This window comes from Colletotrichum fioriniae (genome assembly GCF_027942845.1).
Source record: "Colletotrichum fioriniae strain IMI 355084 chromosome Unknown scaffold_7, whole genome shotgun sequence".
NCBI lineage: Eukaryota > Fungi > Ascomycota > Sordariomycetes > Glomerellales > Glomerellaceae > Colletotrichum > Colletotrichum fioriniae.
The window spans coordinates 550,073-572,093 of NW_027076843.1; the positions used below are offsets into that span (position 1 = coordinate 550,073).

Genomic DNA, 22,021 nt, shown 5'->3' on the forward strand with positions numbered 1-22,021 from the left:
CAACCGCACTTGCCGTTGCTCGAGAGCGTTCTTTCCTTCACGATTGCCTAAGCGACTGGAGGGGGTGGATCTAAATTTTGCTGACTTGCAATATTCTCGGTCCCTTGATTGGCCTGTCATTGGTGCTCGCACGTGACGGCTTCTGTGGGCCCATCTTACCTAAGGCACCACGCTCTAGTGCAGCAGACGACCCATCCGAGAAAGGCTTTGGCTTCACCTCTGTCTAGTATTGAACAACTTCCCTCTCCTAACCACCTCCACTCACAAATCGATACCCAACCTTCCCGCAATCCCACGAAATATACCTACCGCCACAGACCGTCGCCATGGCACCCCAAGACACATTCATCGACGAGGAGGATGATACATGGTATGTTACCTTACTTTTGACTTAGCGCGCATCTTGCTTGCATGCAATACCTGCGTGAGACCTCTGAGGTGTTGGGCATCGTGAACTGACTCTCTCTACCACAGCCCGTTATGTATCGAGGAGTTCGACCTCTCAGATCGGAATTTCCGACCATGCCCTTGCGGCTACCAGGTACGGCAACAGCGACCCCCATATTCCATCGTTCCTGCCTCGGGCGAAGAACCTCGACCTCTAACCGTTTCATAGGTGTGCCAGTTCTGCTTCAATAATATCAAGAACAACATGAACGGCCTGTGTCCTGCATGCCGAAGACCTTATGACGAGAAGACAATCCAGTGGAAGGTTGTCACTACGGAAGAGTGTGTACCCCTCCTACCACCTTGGTCGACGCCACGCTGACAAACACTAGGGTCGCCGAGTTCCGAGCAAACATCCAGAAGAACCAGAAGAAGCGAGCTGTGGAACAGAAGCAGAAGGAGGTTCAGAAGCGCGAGGTCGAGAAGGAAAACCGCAAAAACCTCATCGGCGTCCGGGTCGTTCAGAAGAACCTGGTTTACGTGACCGGCCTGACACCTACAGTGCGAGAGGACGAATTACTCAAGACGCTTCGCAAGCCCGAATTCTTCGGTCAATACGGCAACATCCTGAAAATCTCGATTAGCAGTCGGAAGAGCCAGGACGGCCAACACCAGTCTCTCGGAATTTATGTGACTTTCGAGAAGAAGGAAGACGCCCAACGTTGCATCCAGGCTGTCAACGGTTCTCAGAATGGCGATCGCGTTCTCAGAGCTCAGCTCGGTACTACCAAGTACTGCTCGGCCTGGCTGCGGCACGAGCAGTGCACCAACAGGCAGTGCATGTTCTTGCACGAGCTAGGTGACGAGGAAGACAGCTACACTAGACAGGATCTATCCTCGATGAACAGCATCAGCTCTCAGCGTCCCCTCCCGGGAGGTGGTTCCTCCAGCAGTGGTGGCGGGCCGTCTCGTACCGCTTCTCGACAACAGAATACCGCACCGCCTGCGGCTCCCGCTTCTCAACCCATGGCACGATCGTCAAGCAAGGACGGCTCCGAGAATGGCGGCGATGGACCAGCTCTGCCTGCCTCTGCCAACTGGGCAAGAAATCCTCAGCGCAGCCGCAGGGGAAGCCACGCCACTAGTGGCGCCGCTTCAAGCCCTGCAATCTCGACAGCTCTCCCCGTTACCACCGAGGCAGTACCCGAGGCCATCGACGAAACCCCCTCGAGAAAGGAAACCCCCGCACCCCCGACCGAGACCAAGGCCCCGAAGCCGACCGCTCCCGTTGACAATCGAAAGTCCAACAGCCTTCCAGAGAATCTGCTTAGACAGCTTCTCAAGGCCATGCAGGGTTGCCCTTTCTCATACCATGCGCCGGATACGAACCAGATCGAGACGATTTACCCTCCCATGTTCGACACCCGCGGAGGCGAAAAGAGAAGAGCCATGCGCGAAGAAGAGGAGTCGCGCCTCGGCGTAGACCAGGAGCAACAAAGCGAACCTCAAGAGGCCTCGGAAGGCGAGCCGGAGACTGGAGGCAGTCTGGCGCTCGGTGGCGAGCCCGAAGACCGAGACGTTGCTCGTGACGTCGTCTTCGAGCAGCGTAGACCTGGCACCCAGCCTCCCATCCAGCGCAACAATAACGACGGCCCTTTTGGTCCTGCACTTGGCTCTGGATTCGGTCAAGCTTCTGTGTCTGCTAGTTCTGTTGGTGGCAGCCGGTCTATGACACCTCAACAACAGCTCTTCGTTCGTTCTCAGAGCGGCTTTGGTGATCACCTGCCTCCTGGCATTCCAACTGCGCAGCCCTCTGCGGTTCAGCAACAAGGTGGCGGCCACAACAGACAAGGATCTAGGTTCAGCTTTGCTAATGACACCGCCGGCACTTCAGCTTCAGTCAAGGTTGCCGCCAACCCAAGAATCATGGCCCAGCAGACGGCCATGATGCCTTCCGCTTTCCACTCGCAGCCCGGCAGCCAGTATTATGCATCCTCCATGCCCGGACCTCCTCCAGGTCTCAAGTCGACAGGAACTCCGCCAAACATGTTTGGACAGGGCCAGTTCGGTGGCGCCTTCGGTGCGACTTCCAAGGATTCCGCCGAGCTTCTCCAGACGTTGATTCGGGGTCGGGGAACTAATGGACAGGGTCATGATGCTGGTAAGCGTGAGTACATGTTATCTTCTTTCTCTAATCAGTACCCATCCTCTACCTCCTCCACCCCAGCTCCTGCTTCGGGCCTCCTGGCGTCGCTCTACGGTAACCAGCCTGGAGCATTCCAAGACTTCGGTCCCAAGCAGAAGAAGAAGGGGAAGAAGCACAGACATGCTAACACTTCCTCCTCTGGAGGAGGTGGTCTAGTTGATCTTGCGGACCCGAGTATCCTGCAAGCGAGAATGCAACACCAGTCGCAGAGCAACGCCGGAGTCGGACAGGGACTGTTCGGTGGACAGAGCCAAGGTGGGTACAACCCGAACATGATGTACAATACGCGTTTCCCAGGCGCAGGCTGGTAGCCTCGAGAGACAACGCGATAGATGAGGTGTCGGTGTTGGTCGTTTACGGGTTTTGTTTTACACTTCATGTATCATGAGGGGGAGGGCGTCGCGGCATATCACAGGCGGACGACCGTTCTTCAAAGGGACCGAGATCGCACCGCACATTACACACGCATTGATTCAGCGAGCATTGCGGAAAACATCAGGGCTGCTCAGGGGAGAGTGGCAAAGGGTTGCATTTGGCGTCGCTTCACGTTTTCTTCTGGGCAAGCAAGGACCGACACCTACACTTCGTCTCGGCATTATACCTCTTTTTTCATTTGGGACCGCACGTCGTCATGGTTAATGGGGTCACGTCAGTCAGGCAAGCCATCATCGTCTTCCAGTCGCCTCAATGTACGTTAACTCACAGACCGTCCTCCGGTTATGAGGATGGGGGGTGGCACAAGGACCAATATAGCACGTTGCTCATACTTACCGCTCGTTTGTCCTCGCAAATCATCATGGAAGACGATGATGGCAGCCGTGACTTGTCTTGTTCCTGTAAACCTTTGTCCATGTATATAAACTGTTGTCTCTCGTGCTGCTACCATGCTTTATTGTCTCTTCTTTTCCTTCTTTATCTTAAAGAAACACCACTTCTAGGGAACCCCTTGACTAACTGGTTCCCTAGATGACGATCTCTTTTCGCTCGACGATGAGGCCACTCTATCGGTAGACAAATTGGTCTCTGACGACCCCCTGCCGAGCTATGTTGGTACCCTTGGCGGATTATCACGACCAGCAGCTCCGACCCCGCCGCCTGGTCTCGGCCCTCCACAGAGAACCGCATCGCCGGCTCCACGACAAGCACCAATTCCCGTAATACCAGTCACGCCACTGACACCCTCGGCCCCCAAGCCGGCAGTCCCTACCATGGCTAACATCGTACGGACTGCCACACCGGATCAGGCTTCTCGTAAGAAAGTCGGTGGGACAGAAGCCAAGAAGAACATCAAAGCCTTGGCTATCGAGAGCGGTCTGTCAAAGGACATTGCCTCCCAGGCATCTCCCTCCAAGGGGAAGTCTGTATTGCAGTTGCAGGAAGAAGATTTCCCAGCACTGGGAAATGTTCCACGGCCTGCCACCCCAGCAAAGTCAGCAGCTGCAACTCCAAAGACCGCCCCCGCGAGCATCAAGAAGCCCCAACCAGAAGCCGCGACGCCTGCTTCAGGTCCGTCTCCCGTGCTGGCTGTTGAAGCGCCCAAAGCTACCAAGGCTACGGAGAAGCCCATACCGGGTATCTTGAACATTGCCGCCGCCACCAGTGCAGCTCAGCCGAAGCAACCAGAGACGACCACCACGGAGCAATCTGACGTCTCGGCCTTCCCAGCCTTACCAACACCAACGACTGCCAGTGTAGCATCACCTATCGCGAGAGCAGCGCCCAAGACTTTGCGAGTTGTACCGACGCCGAAAGCTGAAGTGCCGCCAGCGCTACCATCGGGCGCCGCATTTTCTGCGGCCGCCAGAGCTGTGTCTTCCGCCTCTGGACGTCCTGGAACCCCGGCTAGCGAAATCATAAGCGACAGCGCTTCTATCGTCTCCGCATCTGTGTCTGCTTCTCGCACCAGCTCACCGCCTCCTACCCGAGTGGGAACCGCACCTGTCCGCAACACAACAAAGAGTCAGCAGCGCAAGCAGCGAAAGGAGGCGCACAAGGAGCAGTCCGCTTCCATTACTGTTGCGCCTAAAGTCGTGGAGACCGAAGAGCAGGCTCCCATCCTCGGACGCAAGAAGAAGCAGAAGAAGGAAAAGCCCATCACAGCGGCCCCTACACCAGTCAAGAAGCCCGTTGAGCGTGCCGCAACCCCGCCCCCTCCTCCCAAGGAGCCAACTCCGCCACCGAAGCCCATCGTCGAGAGAACGGTGGTGGACCTGCCTCCTCCTAAGGGCAAGGCTGCCAAGCAAGCCGCCAAGATGGCCAAGGCAGCGGAGGAGAAGGGCAAGAGTAAGGAAGGGACACCTACAACGCCTACACCACCGCCTCCTGCACCCACAGCTGTTGCTGTACCAGAAGAGTCTCAGGATATTGCCGACAACCCGAATACCTTTCCTGAGGTTGTCTACCATGCCCTGTATGAAGCAGGCGAGGTTCCCACCGCGGAACTACTTGCCCTGCTCAAGCCTTTCCTCGACGCTCACTCTCGCTTTGACAGGCCTTCCGCTGCGACCCTGAGCAATAACCCGCCTCCTACGGCCACGACCAAGAACATGGTGTCCGAGGCAGACCATGCTGTCCTCCTCACTGGTCAGCCGGTGCGCAAGGTCATGGAAGGCCAGCGTGTACTCATCACGCCCAACGGGGATTGTCTGAGAAACCTCACCGAAGAGGAAGAAGGCAGATATCTTGCGCTTCAGAAGTCTGTGGCAGTTGGCAGTGACCAGCCCGACAGCTTTGTTGCGCCCCGCCACCAGGCCCGTCCGGGTGGCTTCTCCCTGATTAAGGGCAGAGCGGTACCCAACGGCCCCCCGTCCTACTTCCCACCCTCGCCCAACGCACAAAAGATGTTCTCCGATGACCCTGTTAATAAGATTCAGCGTGAAGAGGCCATCAGCTACATCAACCAGTTTGTTCTCCCGCGACTTAACTTGGGTAACACCAACTTGTTCCCGGGCAGCTGGAAATCTGCACCTGGTGCGAAGGACGCCTTATCTGCACGAGAAACAGCCGCCGCCAGCCTAAACTCCCTCGCTCCGTACATCTATGGACACGACGCAGCAGCGGGCGCAGGCATCTACTCCGCCGAGAGCGGTGGCTCAGGCAAGGACATCCCCGAGGACGAGACACCGTTTGGGGGTCTGGACTCGCCACAGCACCAGCAGGGTAGCGAGGGCTTCGTCACCGACGCCTCCCCTTCGACCATGGCGGCGGCCGCCGCACAGGTGGACGCCCAGCAGAGAACTGGAGCTGTACACCCCAAGCTGCCTGGCACACCACTCAATGCCATGTCGCTCATGAGCGTCGAGGACGCCGAGTCGGCGCTGGGTATTGCGCGCAAGGAGACGGAGAAGCTTGAGAAGGGGCTGAATCAGGCCATGAAGCGGAACCGGAGGCTTCTCCTCGGCAGCAGATGACTAGCCGTGAGTCTTTTGGATCTCGTGGAACGAGTTGTTGTGGCTGTCGCCGTGCAGACCCTCGTGCTAGGGGTCGGCGTCGTAGGGACGGTGGTGGATCTGCTTGCTGGCGTTGGTGGAAGTGGAATGAGGTGGTGAAGTTTTCTTTCTTCTTGAATAGGAGAAGACTATCGTTGACAAAATCAGCGTGGAGAAAGAAGCATACACACCTTACTGGGTATGCAGAGGGCGGGATTTGTTGGATGCTCCTCTCAAAGCATTTTGATAAGAGCAGGTTTTTTTTGCTGCATGTTTGGATACGTGTAGCCGTAGTGTATGTATATTTGTATTCTTGAGGAAGAAAATGCCCTAGGACTACGGGCATACCCAGATAACCTTTCCCACAGTTGGAGGCTTCTGCATCCTCACTTGGGGATGGATAAAACTTAATGATACTGATACCCCCCCTTTTCGCTATGAGATATCAAGGTTGTTCTCTGTGTGTGTGTTTGGTCTGTGTGGCTCGCCGAATGGTGGATAAAGAGTTTTTTCTAAGAGTTTTTCCTAATTTGACTTGCTTCACACGAATGATGCAAGACTTTGATATAATGCTACCTCTTTTATGTATGTATGTATGTTGTGTAGATCATGGAGACGTAGCTATGCGCTCATGTATGGATACCAAATGTGAGGTGTCTGAAGTGACTAGAATATATCCAAGAGAATATTTACTTTGTGAATATCGCAACAGAAATAGCAATCAGGAAGGGGGGTATCACGGTCTCAACAACTCATCAACCTCATCCCTCCCCTTTCTCTCATCAGCCAGATCCCGCTCCCGGTCCACCGTACTCTTCCTCTCGAGCTCCTCGCCGCGGACAACGTCAAGCTCGTCCCGCAGCTTCTCGGTAAGCTTCTCCAGGATCCACTCGCACTCCTCCTGGCTGCCCATCAGCGGCGACTGCGAGCCGACCCAGGACCACTTGTCCTCGTCGGGGCACTCTGCCTCCGTGTGCTCTGCGTTTTCCTCATCGACAACCCCGTTGCGCCGCCTCTTATTTGCTGCCTTCTTCGCCTTCTTTTTCGAGTGGATGTGCGGGCGCGCCTTGCGGTGCGTGGCGGAGCTGGACTCGTCTTCGCCTATGAGTTTGAGGTACCACGCCCACTCGGCGAAAGTGTACCGCCTCGCGGGCTTCTCTTTGGCGTGTTGACGGACAGCGGCGATTTCGGAGATGAGGAGAAAGTGGTAGTCTGCGCGGGAGGCTGGGAGGGCGGAGGTGGGGTCTCGAGTGCGGGAGAAGGGGCGGCGGCGGCGGGTCGTGTTGGTGGTTTGGCGGTCACGGGGTGATGGACGGGCTTGGTAGTCTTTTGGTTCTGGTGAGAATGCTGGAGGGGCGTGGGAGGTTTCGCGGTCTAGGACGGTGGAGTAGGCTTCTATCTCGTCGCTTTCTTCGTCGTTGTCGTCATCGTCGTTTTCTTCTCGACGTCTGCGGTGGGCGTTTGAAAGGAAGCCTGGCGGGAGGGCCTCGTCTTCGTCATCTGAGTCTTCATCCGAGTCCTCATCGGTGTGGTGGAAGAGGAAGCCGCAGGTAAGGCGGTGGAGGACGGACATAAGGTCTTTGTGGAAGCCGCGCTCGCCGGGAAGGATTGTGATGTTACCCAGCTCGAGGGTGGCGTCGCGGACGGCCTTGACGACGGTGTCGCCGGCGTTGGAGATCATGACCGTCATGGTGGGCAGGGCGAGGAGGGACCAGAAGACGAAGAAGGCCTTGCCCGAGTTGGAGACGGGGGTGCGGTCGCCGTAACCGATCGTCGTGAGAGTGACAAAGGCAAAGTAGAAGCCCTCGAAATAGGACCAGTTTTGGTAAGGGCGCTCGCACTCCTGGAAGACTTTTGCGCCGACAAGCCAGAGGATGAGCCAGGAGGAGAAGGAGACAGACATGGCCATCCAGCGGCGACGGGCCGAGGCCTGATGCTGAATCTTGCGCATGAGATTGAATTCCTCCTCGCGGCGCTTGAGCTCCGTGTCGGGCAGAGACGGGGAAGAGGCGGCGGAGGCGGATGTTTCGTTGGTGTCTGGGTGGATGGGCTTTAGGATTTCGTCCTTGCCCTTGCGAGTCATTGTGCGGATGAGCTGGCGGCGCTTCTTCTCGACCATGCGGGCATCGAGCCTCCGGCGGCCGCGCTCGAGGACGAGGCTTCGGATGGAGCCAATGACGAGACCGAGGGAGATGACACCGACGAGGGCGTAGGGGATGAGCAGGGCGCGGCCGAGAGGGGATGCGGCGGCAAAGTCGCCGAAGCCGACGGTGAAGAGAGTGACCTGGGCCCAGTAGACGGCGTCGAGGTAAGACCAGCTCTCAATGGTGGAGAAGACAAGAGCGCCGACGAGGAGGTAGCAGAGGAAGAGGATGGTCTGGAGCATGAGGGTGCGCTGAGCGGTGGTGAGCTGGAAGTCCTTTGCGTAGTGGCTGGTGGCGGCACCGTAGACAGTGACGACCATGAGGGAGGCTGTGAGGAAGTAGAGGATGGCGGCGAACATGCCGTAGTAGAAGGCCTGGGAGAAGATGTACTCCTCGGCGGGCTCGATGACGAGGGGGCCCGCGGCGGTGGCGTTGAGGGCGACGAGGCAGATGGCGGACATATACCAGCCGACGATGGTGATGGGTTGGGCCAGAGAGAAGCGGACGCGGCGGGCCATATTGAGGAGGAGGAAGACGTTTGAGATGATTGCTATCGCCAGCTGGATGGCGTTGACAATGATGAGCCTGCAAACATCGTTAGCCTCATGTCAGTGTTGACGCATGGTTCACACATGGTGAGTGTGGGGGGCCATGAATAAGACGGGAGTCTGACCATTTCGGATCCGGCTTAAAAGCGGCGGTGGTGATATCGGTGCCGGGCGGGTAGTGCTGTCGCCAAGGCCGGACGAGGGCGCAGATACTGAACGCCGAGGCAACGGGGCCGAGGGTGCCGGCGATCATGGGAAACGCGGAGGAGGCGAACCACCACCTGCTCGGATCGAGATGTGCGACATCGTTGGCAAAGCGCTTCTCGCTGCTGCGGGGGTTCTTGGACTGCTCAAGCTGGCCGATGCGCTCGTCAATGTTATCGCCCAGGTCGGCGTCGTTCATGGCGGCGTCGAGGTTGGGTCGAGCAGCGAGCCGCGCGGGGCAGATGAGCGGGTGCGGTGTGGTGGATCCGCCGAGGTTGAAGGCATTCCCGGCTGCTGTAAGCTACCTAGGGTAGGGTGATTTCTCAAGAACACGACGCTAAAGTATTGTGAACGATTATCTTGACAGGTCTTGGCCGTAGTTGATAACTAAGTTGAAGAAGAGGGGAATTCTCGAAATGTCCTTTTTCTCATCGAGGTTGAGGATCCATAGAGTCGGTAGTCTAGACTCCTGAAAGTACTACCGGTATCCGTGCTAGCCGGGGTGCCCCAGACGGAGGGGGATGAAGGCACTTCGCGATGACGTCTGTTTGGGGGATGCCGAAGAGGGTGTGCACTCGCGCCTTGTTTTTCCTCTCGATTTTCTTCCTTTTCGCGTCTACTGATCAGATAGCTGAGACACGTCAAAAAGATGTGCTCCAATACGTAGCGAGGAACGCAACGGACGGGCGTTTCGTTGCGTGGCCTAGATTAGATCGTAAACGGCCGGATGATCTCTGTCTGACCATCTCAGATTCTCAAGTGTACGGTTCCCTTGCAAGGGTCGGCGATCTTTTGTCTTTGAAGAAATGTTTGGCCGCCAGTTCCGCCGTGACCGTTTGCACCAATCGTCCTTGGCATTCAAACTTATATATATCTTTCTTCACTTGGCATGCAATATGCGCCCTGGATCGCATGTCGCCAACAGATTGGTGTCAAGCACAAGACGGATCAGGTCACCCATGCCTGCAGTTGGACAGAGCTCATGATCACTTCCGACACAGCGATCTCTTGGCTCCATTTCAGCGGTGGTTGTCCCGGCGCTTGGGGTCAAATTCTTGGGTGGTGCCAGGAGACAGTAGACTGTAGTACGACGTACGGAGTAGACGCTACTGCAACATAGTGGGAGTTGAAGGGACCCTTGACCAAGAACTCGAAGCTTAGCAGAGGTGACGTGTGGGGGACAGTTTGCGGCGGTGCAAACACGAAGGCTGGAGAAATGAGAGAAATGGGAGATGATGGTGGTGTGGTGGTGTGGAGGAGACGGAATGGCCGCTGGTTGGTCCGAGGGTGGTCCCTTGACAACTTAGTGAGAAAAAAAACGCGTCTGGGGAATTGCAGTTGGCTGTTTACTTGAATAACTCACTCAAACTCATACACTTACTTTACATCGACTTACATGAGTATGAGTATGAGTGAGTGAGTGAGTGAGTGAGTGAGCGACCAACTGAACATGAGTGTTTCAGTAGCTCGTTCTGCTATTGCCTTATATTCATAGACGATGAGAAGATGGCCGGCACCTTGGCCGTCGTCTCGTCTGCGCCCAACCCATGTCTTTCAACGACGATGTTTCCATCTTGACAGGCCTGACATCGAGTCCGTCGACGTTCCTTGTCGCTCCTCGGGGGGCATCACAGTAGAGTATATCTCACTCCATCCCACCAGGTCATGACCTCTGTTCTAACGCAAACGTCAGCCTTTACAATGTGAATCGTCATCCCGCCGCAACTCCTTTGATGGTGTACATCCCGCCCTTCTCACCAACCCCGGGATACCTGACCCCCATCCCCCACTTCCTCATGCCGTATCCAACGGCCGTAATCAACTACCGATGGTCTCCGTCCCGGTCCCAGTCTCCGGTCCCCACCTCATCGGAAACCGAAAATGACCCAGACCTCGACTTCAACTTCACTACGCCTCTCACATGGCCCACCCCTTTACACGACGTTCTCGCCGGCTACACCTGGATCACAGAAAACCTCCTACCCTCCGGCACCAACTCCCGCCGCGACATATACGTCTACAGCTCCCACGCCGGCGCCAGCATCGCCACCTCACTAGCCCTGACCGAGTCCCACCACCACGCCCGCATGGCCGTCCGCGGACTAGTCGCCTGGAACGGCATATACAACTGGTCAATGTTCCTCCCAGACCACAAGATCAACAGACCCGCAAGCGCGCGCAGCAAGAAGCTCCCGCCGCGGCCTGAAGAAGGGTCAGCGCTGCATATGTTGCAGATGAAGATGGAGGGCTTGTTTCGCGCACCAGTAGACCTGTTCGACCCGTTTGTGAGCCCCAGTCTCCTCTTTCAGACGCCCGGCATGAACGCGCCGTCGAGCTTCGTGCAGGCAGCGGCCGTGTCGTCGTTGTTGGAACGGCTTTCCTCTGTCAACTCGGATGTGAAGCCGGCTGATATCCTTGGCGTCACGGAAGGGCTGATGATGGCAGCGCCGAGGCGAAGTGCCCTTGTGTTCCCGCCGAGAAAATCGACGCTCAAGCTGCCTCATGCTTTGTTACTTCATGATACCCCGACTGAACCTCCAACAAAGCGTAAGACAGCGACGAGGAAAAGCAGCTTGGCATCGTCCATGGCTGGAGAACTCGCCTCTAGAACGGCGAGGAGACGAAAGGTGGCAGGGCACACGTTTGAGGCCCAGGCGACGGAGCTGGCTGGGTTGATGCGGCGGAGCTTGGAGAAGCTGGAGTTTAAGGCGAGGCTGCAGTGGGATGAGGAGTTTGACGTGGAAGCCGAGGCTGAGAGGCGGGTGACTGTCGTCGATGTTGGTGAGAACGAGGGGCTTGAGCTTGGTGAGCGTGGGGAGGATGCCATTGCGGAGTGGTTGGAGGACAGGATACGTTTGTGATACCCATCAATTCTCCTCTCATATTTCTATTATCTTTTGAGGACACTGGTCAGTACTTTTCATGACGCAATGGGCCTTTCGTTTCGAAAACTTTGGACGGCCTTGGGACATGTCGATGAGGCCATAGCAAGATGTGTTCATCAGGGTGCTCACCCTGAGGTTCTCGGTAGCTGGACCATCCACACACGCCTGAGGCTGTATATATATATACCTTGGGTGGTACACTGAAGACCGGGTGATACGGTAGGAAGGTTTTGGGTTGAACTGGCGTACCCTTCCTCCCAAGGCAATGCGCAAGTTCACCTACCTGCCTCACCTCCATGCTCTACACCCGGATGTCTTTTCCATCTCCCGTCCAGACCCTCATGAGGCGCTTCAACTCGCTTTGCTTTCACCAGATGAGGCGGTACCGCTAGGCCAAGTGCACTTGGTCTAGGGGTATCACCTCAGCATGCTGAGGGAAAGCAAATATCCCGATCGGGCCCTCTCTGGTTGCCTCGCGGGACGCGCAAGTTCGAGCCTCGCTCGAAGTTGGGCGTGTACTAATCTTTTGCGTTTTTTTTTTCGTTTTTGTATTTGTTTTGTTTCATCTACTGTTTGGGAGTACGGTCATTGCCTTGAATCTGATTTGGCTTCATGTAAAAAGTGACTTTCGTTTTGGTTTGGCAATCTTGAGTGGGCGATGATAATTGCGAATGTCCTCATGTTATTATTGTAGCGCACACTTTTCTTCGAGGCTAAGCATGGGATCATGCAATTTCAAAGTCGTGTTATCGCTTCAGAAAGTTGACTTACTGCTAAGGCAACGTAGGAATACTCGTTGTATGTCCTAAGTCTGTGGTGTTGCTACGAGTGCTCGAGCCGAATTACGTCTTGGCCCTCATGTGAGGTTTCTCATTCGGGGTGGGTTATTTTTATGCTCATACTTGGTGAGGTTTTCTCCTCAGGTTAATAAATGATCCCTATTTGATGGATATACAAATGACTACTTTCGCCTTCAACTTAGTGCAAACATCTGACATTGACTCAATACTGACATGACAATAGACCCTCCATACTTCAGAGGCGGCCTGTTATGTCATTGAACACGGTCTAAACCCATCCACCCATGGCATCTAATTTTAAATATATATATAAGTTTCTCGTATGTTAACTCGGCAATCTCACAACCAACATCGCCATGGGCTCAGGAAAGGCCAGTCTTGTTTGGAACTGGGGCATGGATTTCTCGATACTTCCCGTGGCGGTGCTACGTACGTCTTCCCGTGAGTATTCAGCCAGTATAACACCCAGTCTCCTGCCTTGAAGTGATTCCTCAAGGGTTTTCATTTGCTTCTTAATATGCATTTTCGTCTCGGTGGCACGCAACATCTTCAGGCACAAAGCATTCGTCATCGTATTCGATTTTTGGGGGTTAATGAGAGTGGTTTGTATTCTGTGGTGGACAAACGAACATTTCATAGCTAAGAGATCCTCCGCTCCTCCGAAAATACCGGGCTAGATATCCACACGCTCTCTCGTGGGGGTAGGATGGGCAGGTCTCCCACTTTCCAAGCACCATATCAAGGAAATAGAAGTAGTAGCAGTAACTCGGCAAAGACCCATAAACGTCCAGGACTTGGAGCTCTCAAACTTCAAGGAAAGGATGCTTGGTCTGCGGGATGAACATTGCGAGGTTCGGGGCAACTGGGACATGAGCGGCGGTACTGTATATGGCGTTGCTTACTGCAGTACCAGAATTGGTGTCTCGCGTTGCAATACCAAAATCGATGAGAGATATTGCTTAGCCAGAGAGCGATGAGTACTGTCCAAGGGAGAACGATGTAGAGGATGGTCTCCCCATCCATATCCGAGGATATGCCCAGGAGTCCCCCGATCACAATTCCTGCCGCAAGCATCGTATCTTGGTGTTTGTCTCGATGGTTCAGATGGTACAAAGTCGACGCCCCGGCTCCATATGCGACCAGGCCGAGAATCAATACTTCGGGTGTCGGACTCGAGAGAACTTGGATGGTCTGTGGTATTGATGAATATCATGGATGTTAGCCACATAATTCAAGCGATTGCTCCGAGTCACTGACCTTGCTTGTCCTGCTTTGCCCAAAGATGCTCTCCAACACACAGGCCAATCTCTGAGATGAATCTGCTTCGATTGGGAACACTTTATTCTCCAGAGACCCCGTGTCAATGACGGCCGGGAATCGAGGGTATTTGGCGTACAGGTCCAGGGTGGCTGATCCCGACAAGATCGACATTCCAGCTAGCAGCGCCGCCGTAGACTTCTTCAAGTTGGCGATAGCTTCACTTTTCGGGCTGCATAGGGTGGACGTGAGGTCCGAGACCTGCTTCTCCAGACGGTTGATCTCGAGATCGATCTTCTCGAAATCATCGCGGTATGACTTGAACACCGCGATATTCGTGTTCAAACTCTTGAAGACGTCCACAGCGCTGAGCATGACGCCACTGACTCCAACGACTGCTCCCACGATTTCCATAGCCATTTTGCAAGTGATCGATTTCGAGACGGTCTGTTGACGGTGTTGGTATTCTGTAGAAGAAGTGTTGTTATTCCGTAGTAGGATTGTTGGTTGACCCTTTGGCAAAGCGATAATCCCGAGTGCAGATTCTCAGAAAGCAAGGCGTCGCAACCCCTCTCCATGAGCGCTGCAGCTTATGCTCAAGAACATCCGTGTGATTGGGTCATAGTCGGAGGCAGCCCATCTCGCATAGCCTTACTTTTGTGCACATTGGAAGGTAAGCCTTAATCTTGCTCGTCTCTCAAATGCTGGCCCCCGCACAAGGCACTCCGCCCCCCAGACACCTCAGGAACGAGAGGAGTGCTGTTCTCTTCTTCCATCTTCAGTTTCATGAGACTTCATCTCCATCAAAATCTTTGAATCTACCAGTGTCTTTTTGTCAACTACCCTGGTGATTATGACTGACGTACAGCTCCGGCAGATCGAGGAGGCAGTTTCTCCAGCTAGGTCGATGTTGTTGCGTCAAACGCTTCCAATCCCCCCCAGTGTCGAGAATGTTGATGACATGTACGTCCACCGCTAACAAACAGTGATATGAATGCTAATTCAAACCCCATATTGTGTTTTTAGATGGCAAAAAATTGACCTCAGGCGTCAAATAGCTATGCTATGCCGTGGCCACGTCCTCACGATACTGCGTAAGATCGGGGGGACAACAACAACAGTCGCATCCGTACACATTGCCGTTACTCGAGATGATCACGACAACAAGCTAGGCGACTTAGTCTACACCAGGTCGGTCGACTCGTCAATAGTACTATAATGTTTCTTAAGCTGATCAGATGCAACAGCCTCTGGTGTCTTGCATTGGCTGGGGGAGGTCTCCTCTTCCTCGTCTGGCGTCACATGTCCAAGTTGCCCAACGTGTAAGCGCTACTTTCTTCTCGACCGACTACAAAAGCTAATCTATTCCATCGTTCAATACAGATACACCTTCCTCTCGATTGCCCTTAGCTATGCGACGCTATCCACCTTACTCAAGGGGCCGAGGTTGGTCCTCGATGGAATCCTTCCGGTGCTCCCTCTTGTTGTCATCTCAGGAGGGTTTCTCGCCTCCCTCTTCTTGAGTGTTTGGAAAAGTATGACTAGCTCACAAGTCCTGGACGTGGAGCCTGGCGAGAGCTCTGCCTGGAGCGCGGTTGCTGCTTGTCTGTTTTAAGCTGGGCGAGAATTGGGTAGAGATGCAGGGTTTAAATGACTTTCTCAATTTGATTTGAAGTCCTACCTTAAGGTAGGCGGACAGGTGCGAGGGGCAATTCAGGTAGCCTGAGACCGAGCCTAAGACTCGGAGCAGGATTTAGTAAACAAGCGTTAAATATCAAAAGAGCGGAGTGTCAAGGAAATGAAGTTATGAAGTCTTTTAATATCAATGTGATACGAAATGCTCCCGTCCGTTCGGGGTTGTGCCCGCCAGTGACTAGCCAGGGTCGTTCAAACCTCCCAGCCGTCTTGAAAACTCTCTTCAGGTAGACATCTCACCCTAGTAGTCTTCAAACCGGAGGCCAGCTACTTCCATCACCATCTCTCCACGAGCCTTCCATTCCCACTCAAACCCATGCCCCCAAAACAGCGGCGACCAAGTACGAATTCCACACTCACAATCTCAGGTCGTTCGTCATGTCCACAACAAATCGCAATAGTCTCTTTCAAGCTACAGAAAAGTCGAAAAAGCAGCGGCAGAAGAGCCTGGACATTCGTGCCCCTTCTGGACGGCCACTCGCATCATAGAAAAAGTGTAAAATAAGAACTCCCCGGTATGTAAGGTCCGAGTATGCGAATAGACTATTGACACCCTACTCTGTACGGCCCCCTGAGTAAACGCTCCCATACAAACTACGACTGTAGTGTAGCCAAGTGGTCACAAGATAGAATACTGGTTTAAAAAATAAATTATAAGACTTACTCACGACCTATCTAGCATTCCTAGCTTTCTTATTCTTAATTTCTTTTTATCCCTTTTATCTATATTTCTGTTACTACTTATAGTTTCTATGTATTCGCTGGAGATTGCTCTTCCAAAAGTACAGAAAGTCCTTAGGAGCAGCGAGAGAAGAGCTAGGTCTCGGAGAGCGGCAAATTATTTTGTCACCCACTTGGCTCTCTCTTCCACCTACGCCTACGATGTAGTCAAAAGCTACCGTCGGTGACAGTCCGTTCACCAACCCTCACCTCGGTGAAGGCCCGTTAACTCATCGACCCCAGACCCCAGCAGAACCAATGCCTTTTACCTAAAAATGGAGAGATTCTCGGTTCTCAAACCCCGACCATGCCCGAGACCCAGAGCCGCCCCATGTCTCCATCAAACGCACCTCGGGATTTCCCACCCGCGAACCAGCGACCTAGCGGCGCGAAAAAAGTTTCGCGAAGACGAAGAACCGACCACATCCTTCAGCAGACATTCATGATTCGCCTGTATTATTCGCTACCTACCGCGCTGTCAAATTCGTATGCAGGCAGCAAATCCCTTCGATTCCCGAGCCCCCTCGAGCTCGATCTACGACTCCTGAGACCCAGTATTGGGCCCAATTCCCTTAATGCATCCTCAAATGCTCTCACGCGTCCTTAAAACCCCCCAATCACTCCCCAGGATTTCCCCCTGTCTGGGTGCCGTCGTCTCCGGTAGCAGCGAGCCGGTGAATAAGCTCTTTATCCCGAGTCCAAGGGCAAGTTCGAGGTCAAGAACGAAGCCATTGAGACCATGGACAACCCATAGGCGTTGTATACACGGCCGGGCAGGTGAGAGTGTTGATGAGTTTAGTGAGACTGGCATACACACGTGCAAAACGGCAGTAGCGCAGCAGCAGCAGCAGCAGCAACGGCGGGAGCTTCGCGCGAGGCCCAAACCCCTCAATTCTTCCTCCAATCAGCGCCCCACGCCCGCATCTGACATCATGCCGAGCGCCGGCGCGAAGCTCAAGCTGGGGCCGCCGCCGCCGCTGCTGCAGCACATGTCCGTCCGAAATTTGTCGTCGCAGCGGCGGACACAGACAACAAAGACGACCCTGGGAAATAATCCCACGGCAGAGACTAACAACGGCGACGGTGTTCGTGCGGCTGGAATAGACGCAGAAGATTCACGAGACGAACAGCCCAGGAATACTTCGTCTCAGTCCAAGTCTCACTCTCGTTCTCCCGCCGCCTGTACTACCACAACCACCACTACCACCAACCAGCCTCATCGAGAGGCGGCATATTTAGCTAGACAGTCAGTCATCATCCACACACAAGAACCTCAACCTATACCTGTACACTCACAAATCCTCACTGCCCATCGCCTCGTGCTCCATCGCGAAGTTCACGATCCCGACTTGTTCCCGTCCTCCCCATCCCCGCCCCGCCAGTCACGCCGGCTCCTACGGCCCCCTTTGCTTTGCGCGTGCTTGCAGAAACGAATCCCGTACAACCCCAGGGGCGCTGTCGATTTTGCTCTTCTCTCCGCGTGATACCCCCGTGGCCCCCGACCCTCCCCGTTCCCCATTGAAGTCCCCAGAGCCCCAGCTTGCTTAGTCTTTAGCTTCTCCTTCTCTTCCTCGGCCCCTCGTTCGTCTCCATTCTCTTTTCCCTCGAGATACCCCTTGTATTTCCTCTCTTTGTGTCTCACTCTTACTCCGTCCCTCTCTGTCCTCCTCTTCCTCTGTCCCCTCTTCTAGACTTACCAACAACCTACCACAACAGCAGCACCGGCATCAACAACACAATGGCCGAGACAAGAGAAACCAAGCGCCCGCGTGTGGCCGCAGACCCGGCCGAACACCTCCCAGCCGGCATCACAGAGACCCAAGAAGAGCTCAAAGAACACTGGTTCGTAGGCAGCATAGACCAAGGCACAACCTCGACACGCTTCCTCATCTTCAACGGCCTCGGCGACCCCGTGGCAAGCCACCAGATCGAGTTTGAGAACCACTACCCGCACTCGGGCTGGCACGAGCACGACCCCCTCGAGCTCCTCTCCTCGGTCGAAGAATGCGTCGAAAAGGCAATGGCCCAGTTCGCTGAACAAGGCTACTCCGCCGCCAACATCCGCGGCGTCGGCATCACCAACCAGCGCGAGACCACCGTCCTCTGGGACGTCCGCACTGGCGAACCCCTCCACCACGCCGTCGTCTGGCCCGACACCCGCACCACCTCCCTCGTCCGCGAACTCCGCGCCCGCCCTGGCGCAGACGCCCTCCAGGACCTTTGCGGTCTGCCCCTGTCCACCTATCCTTCCTCCGTCAAGCTCCGCTGGCTCCTCGACAACGTCCCCTCCATCCGCGAAGCCTACGACGCAGGCCACCTCGCCTTCGGCACCGTCGACTCCTGGCTCATCTACCGCCTCAACGGCGGCGCAGATAAGGGCGACGACGCGATCCACGTCACCGATTCGACAAACGCCAGCCGCACAATGTTCATGAACCTTCGCACCCTCAAATACGACGACACCCTCCTCTCCTTCTTCGGCATCGACCAATCCAAGATCCACCTCCCCAAAATCGTCCCTTCCTCAGACCCGACCGCCTTCGGCTCCTTTGCCCGCGGCGTCCTCAAGGGCGTGCCCATCGCAGGCTGCCTGGGCGACCAATCCTCCGCCCTCGTCGGCCAGTGCGGCTTCTCCCCGGGCCAGGCGAAAAACACCTACGGCACGGGCTGCTTCCTGCTGTATAATGTCGGCGAGGAGCCCGTCATATCCAAGTCGGGTTTGCTGGCTACCGTCGCGTACGATTTCGGCAAGGGCAGGAAGCCCGTGTACGCCCTCGAGGGTAGCATTGCGGTTGCGGGCTCGGGCGTCAAGTTCCTTGTCAAGAACCTTTCCTTCGTCGAGGACTCGTCTCGCATTTCGGAGCTGGCCGAGACGGTTCCGGATAACGGCGGCGTCGTCTTCGTGACGGCCTTTAGCGGCCTCTTTGCGCCGTACTGGATCGACGACGCAAAGGGCACTCTGTGTAAGTCATCATCTCTCAATCAACACCACTCAACTTACTAACATGCCCAAAACAGTCGGTATCACAGCCCACACCCAAAAAGGCCACATCGCCCGCGCGACCCTCGAAGCGACATGCTACCAGACGAAAGCCATCCTCGACGCCATGGCCAACGACTCGGGTCACGCCCTCGAGAACCTCGCCGTCGACGGCGGCCTCTCCAACTCGGACCTCTGCATGCAGTCCCAGGCCGACATCAGCGGCATCCGCGTCGACCGCCCCGCCATGCGCGAGACGACGGCCCTGGGCGCCGCCATCGCCGCCGGCCTCGCGCTGGGCGTCTGGGACGAGCTCGAGGACCTCAAGCACGTCAATCAGACGGGGCGCAAGATCTTTACGCCCGCGCTCGACAGGGAGACGAGTCAAAAGATGTTTAAAAAGTGGGAGCAGGCTGTCGAGATGTCGAGGGGTTGGGTGCGTGATAATGCGGAATAGAAAAGTGTAGAAAACATCTGGGTTTGGAGATTCTTTTCCTTTCGGAGTACTTGGGTATACAGAAAAGAAGAAAGAAGCCTATTTCTGGGATGGTGGTATGATATTTTGGGGAAAGTTATTTTCATTTAGACAGGATACCTATCAAGTCAGCTTCTTGCCTTGCTTGCATTTCGCACCCACTCACCCCTCCACACGGGGAAGGCGCAAATGTGATCCGTCATCTAAGGTACCCCTCCACCCCTCCTTCCCCCCACATCAAATCACGAGATACTCGCACGACACGCGCATGAGCAACACGAAGAATTGTCAGTCACAATCTCAAAGTACTTTTGGAGCATCAAATTCACAGGTATCATCTTTATTTTCATCTGTCTCACAGATGACTCCACAGTTGGGAGTCTTCCATGTCCACGGCACATCGAGGGTGAGATCCTCCAAGCTGGGAAACAGCCCTCGACACCGTTCGTCTGCATTTCGTAACGAAATTGGGGACCATCCTCTTTCCCAAACGCAAAAAAGTAAGTAAAACATCGCAAAGCCAAGTGCTTTTCTGTGCTCGCCAAATGATTCCCCCTGCCGACGCCAGCCAAAAATGTAGTGTTTGGTTTCCGCCCCCGTTTCTTGAAGTTTGAAGACTCATGAGTGGAGTGATGAATCGTATCGCAACTTGAAATTAGAAAGTCGATAAGAACAGGCGTGCAGACAAGAAGTGTGAAGAGCGCGGACCCTCAGAGTGTTCGTCCAGGCCCGGGTATAGTGTTTTTTCGGTTGTTCGGTTTGGTTTTACATGATGATGGCGGGGATATCGACGTTGGCCTTGATGCTCTTGTGAGGGAGAATGCTGCCACCGTTGACGTAGATCTCGTCACCAATCGTCACGTCGTCACCAAGGACAGTAACGTTCTCAAGACGAGCCCACTTGCCAACAGTGCTGTTCCAGCCGACAATGGTGCTCTTAACCCACGCATGATCCTTGACCTTGGAACCAGGCAGCAGGACGCAACGCTGAAGACGGCAGCCATCGCCAATGACGACGTTGGGGCCAACCGTCACGTTGGGTCCAATCTTGCAGTGCTTGCCAATCTTGGCAGAGGGATCAATCAGAACGTTGCCGCCGTGGACGTAAGGCTCTGAAGGGGAGGCAAGCTCCTTGGAACCCTGCTTAGTGAGGGAAGTGAGGTACAAGCAGGTACCAGTAAGGAAGTCCTTGGGCTGACCAACGTCCATCCAGAAGCCGGGGAGATCAAAGCTGTGCAGTTGACCATCCTTGACGATGGCGGGGAAGGTCTCCTTCTCGATCGAGGTGGGGCGGAGCTCAATGCGCTTGAGGACACTGGTGTTGAGGATGTACATGCCGGCGTTGATGCGGTTGCCGACAAACTCGACGGGCTTCTCGACGAAGCGGTCGATCTTGGTGGGGTGATTAGGCTTGTGGACAACGACACCGTACTTGCTAGGCTCCTCGACCTTGGTCACCACAATGGTGCCCTCATCGCCGTGGTTCTTGTGGAACTCGGCCAAGTCCTTGAAGGGGAAGTCGCAGATGACATCCGAGTTCAATACGAAGAAGGGGGTATCATCCTTGGCAAGAATGCTCTCGGCCAGCTTCAAGGGACCAGCGGTATCGAGGGGCTCGGTCTCGACGGAGAAAGTGATGTTCAAGCCGAACCTCTTCTCGTACTATGGAGGAAGGAAGTCAGTATCAATTCTGCCAGTCCATAATAGCTGTAGGAGGGGGAGCTCAGGGAAAGACCTACCTCTGCCAAGTGCTTCTCCATAACCTCAGGGCGGTAGTTGACAGCGAGGACAACATCGGTGACGCCAGCAGCAGCAAGGGCCTCGATCTGGTGCTCAATCATGGGCTTGTTCGCGAACTCGACCAGGGGCTTGGGGAGGGTGAGGGTCTGCGCATTGGAATAACCAGGTCAGCAAGATGTTCTGTCAGAGTATGGAAGGTACAACAGCCACTGGCAGAAACCTGCTGCTGCCACTGTATGGTGTGTGTTCCAGCTAGGGAGAGGAATGGACGTACCAGAGGGCGAAGACGAGTGCCGAAGCCGCCGACGAGAATAATGGCTGTGATAACAAGTTAGCAAGTCTGCATCACTGCTGACCACATAATGCGCCTGCCGCCAGCCTCGAGCACAGCAGATCGTTGGGCAAGACTGGAACTGGGGCAGGAGGAAGCGTAGGTAGCTGTTCGTATGGGGAAAGTCCTTACCCTTCATGTTGATGGTATTGTGGTTGAGGGGTTATGTGATGGTTTGATATCTTTGTGCGACGCAGAGAAGGGAAGACGTGGTAGCTTCC

At 54.9% G+C, this 22,021-nt stretch overlaps 7 protein-coding genes across 7 annotated transcripts; 4 read left to right on the forward strand and 3 right to left on the reverse strand.

The window, feature by feature from the left end:
• Positions 1 to 326: 326 nt before the first annotated feature.
• On the forward strand, positions 327 to 2,904 carry NOT4 (transcriptional repressor general negative regulator of transcription subunit 4; the record flags this gene model as incomplete). The annotated part of the gene is made up of 4 exons (XM_053190798.2): positions 327 to 370; positions 475 to 541; positions 617 to 729; positions 780 to 2,904. 4 exons carry the CDS (start codon positions 327 to 329, stop codon positions 2,902 to 2,904), a joined length of 2,349 nt encoding a protein of 782 aa, XP_053051716.2.
• Positions 2,905 to 3,318: 414 nt separating this feature from the next.
• N0V96_006345 (uncharacterized protein) lies at positions 3,319 to 6,003 on the forward strand (the record flags this gene model as incomplete). Its single annotated transcript, XM_065757687.1, has 2 exons — positions 3,319 to 3,325; positions 3,560 to 6,003. 2 exons carry the CDS (start codon positions 3,319 to 3,321, stop codon positions 6,001 to 6,003), a joined length of 2,451 nt encoding a protein of 816 aa, XP_065613604.1.
• A 754-nt stretch (positions 6,004 to 6,757) lies between these two features.
• On the reverse strand, positions 6,758 to 9,116 carry N0V96_006346 (uncharacterized protein; the record flags this gene model as incomplete). The annotated part of the gene is made up of 2 exons (XM_053190797.1): positions 6,758 to 8,750; positions 8,839 to 9,116. The coding sequence occupies 2 exons, from the start codon at positions 9,114 to 9,116 to the stop codon at positions 6,758 to 6,760; spliced, it is 2,271 nt and encodes a 756-aa protein (XP_053051715.1).
• Positions 9,117 to 10,713: 1,597 nt separating this feature from the next.
• On the forward strand, positions 10,714 to 11,778 carry N0V96_006347 (uncharacterized protein; the record flags this gene model as incomplete). The annotated part of the gene is made up of 1 exon (XM_053190796.1): positions 10,714 to 11,778. The coding sequence occupies one exon, from the start codon at positions 10,714 to 10,716 to the stop codon at positions 11,776 to 11,778; it is 1,065 nt and encodes a 354-aa protein (XP_053051714.1).
• A 2,042-nt stretch (positions 11,779 to 13,820) lies between these two features.
• N0V96_006348 (uncharacterized protein) lies at positions 13,821 to 14,279 on the reverse strand (the record flags this gene model as incomplete). Its single annotated transcript, XM_065757688.1, has 1 exon — positions 13,821 to 14,279. The coding sequence occupies one exon, from the start codon at positions 14,277 to 14,279 to the stop codon at positions 13,821 to 13,823; it is 459 nt and encodes a 152-aa protein (XP_065613605.1).
• Positions 14,280 to 18,012: 3,733 nt separating this feature from the next.
• Positions 18,013 to 19,711, forward strand: GUT1_2 (Glycerol kinase; the record flags this gene model as incomplete). The annotated part of the gene is made up of 2 exons (XM_053190794.2): positions 18,013 to 19,237; positions 19,293 to 19,711. The coding sequence occupies 2 exons, from the start codon at positions 18,013 to 18,015 to the stop codon at positions 19,709 to 19,711; spliced, it is 1,644 nt and encodes a 547-aa protein (XP_053051712.2).
• Positions 19,712 to 20,494: 783 nt separating this feature from the next.
• Positions 20,495 to 21,939, reverse strand: MPG1 (mannose-1-phosphate guanyltransferase; the record flags this gene model as incomplete). The annotated part of the gene is made up of 4 exons (XM_053190793.2): positions 20,495 to 21,391; positions 21,469 to 21,615; positions 21,744 to 21,787; positions 21,933 to 21,939. 4 exons carry the CDS (start codon positions 21,937 to 21,939, stop codon positions 20,495 to 20,497), a joined length of 1,095 nt encoding a protein of 364 aa, XP_053051711.1.
• Positions 21,940 to 22,021: the final 82 nt, after the last annotated feature.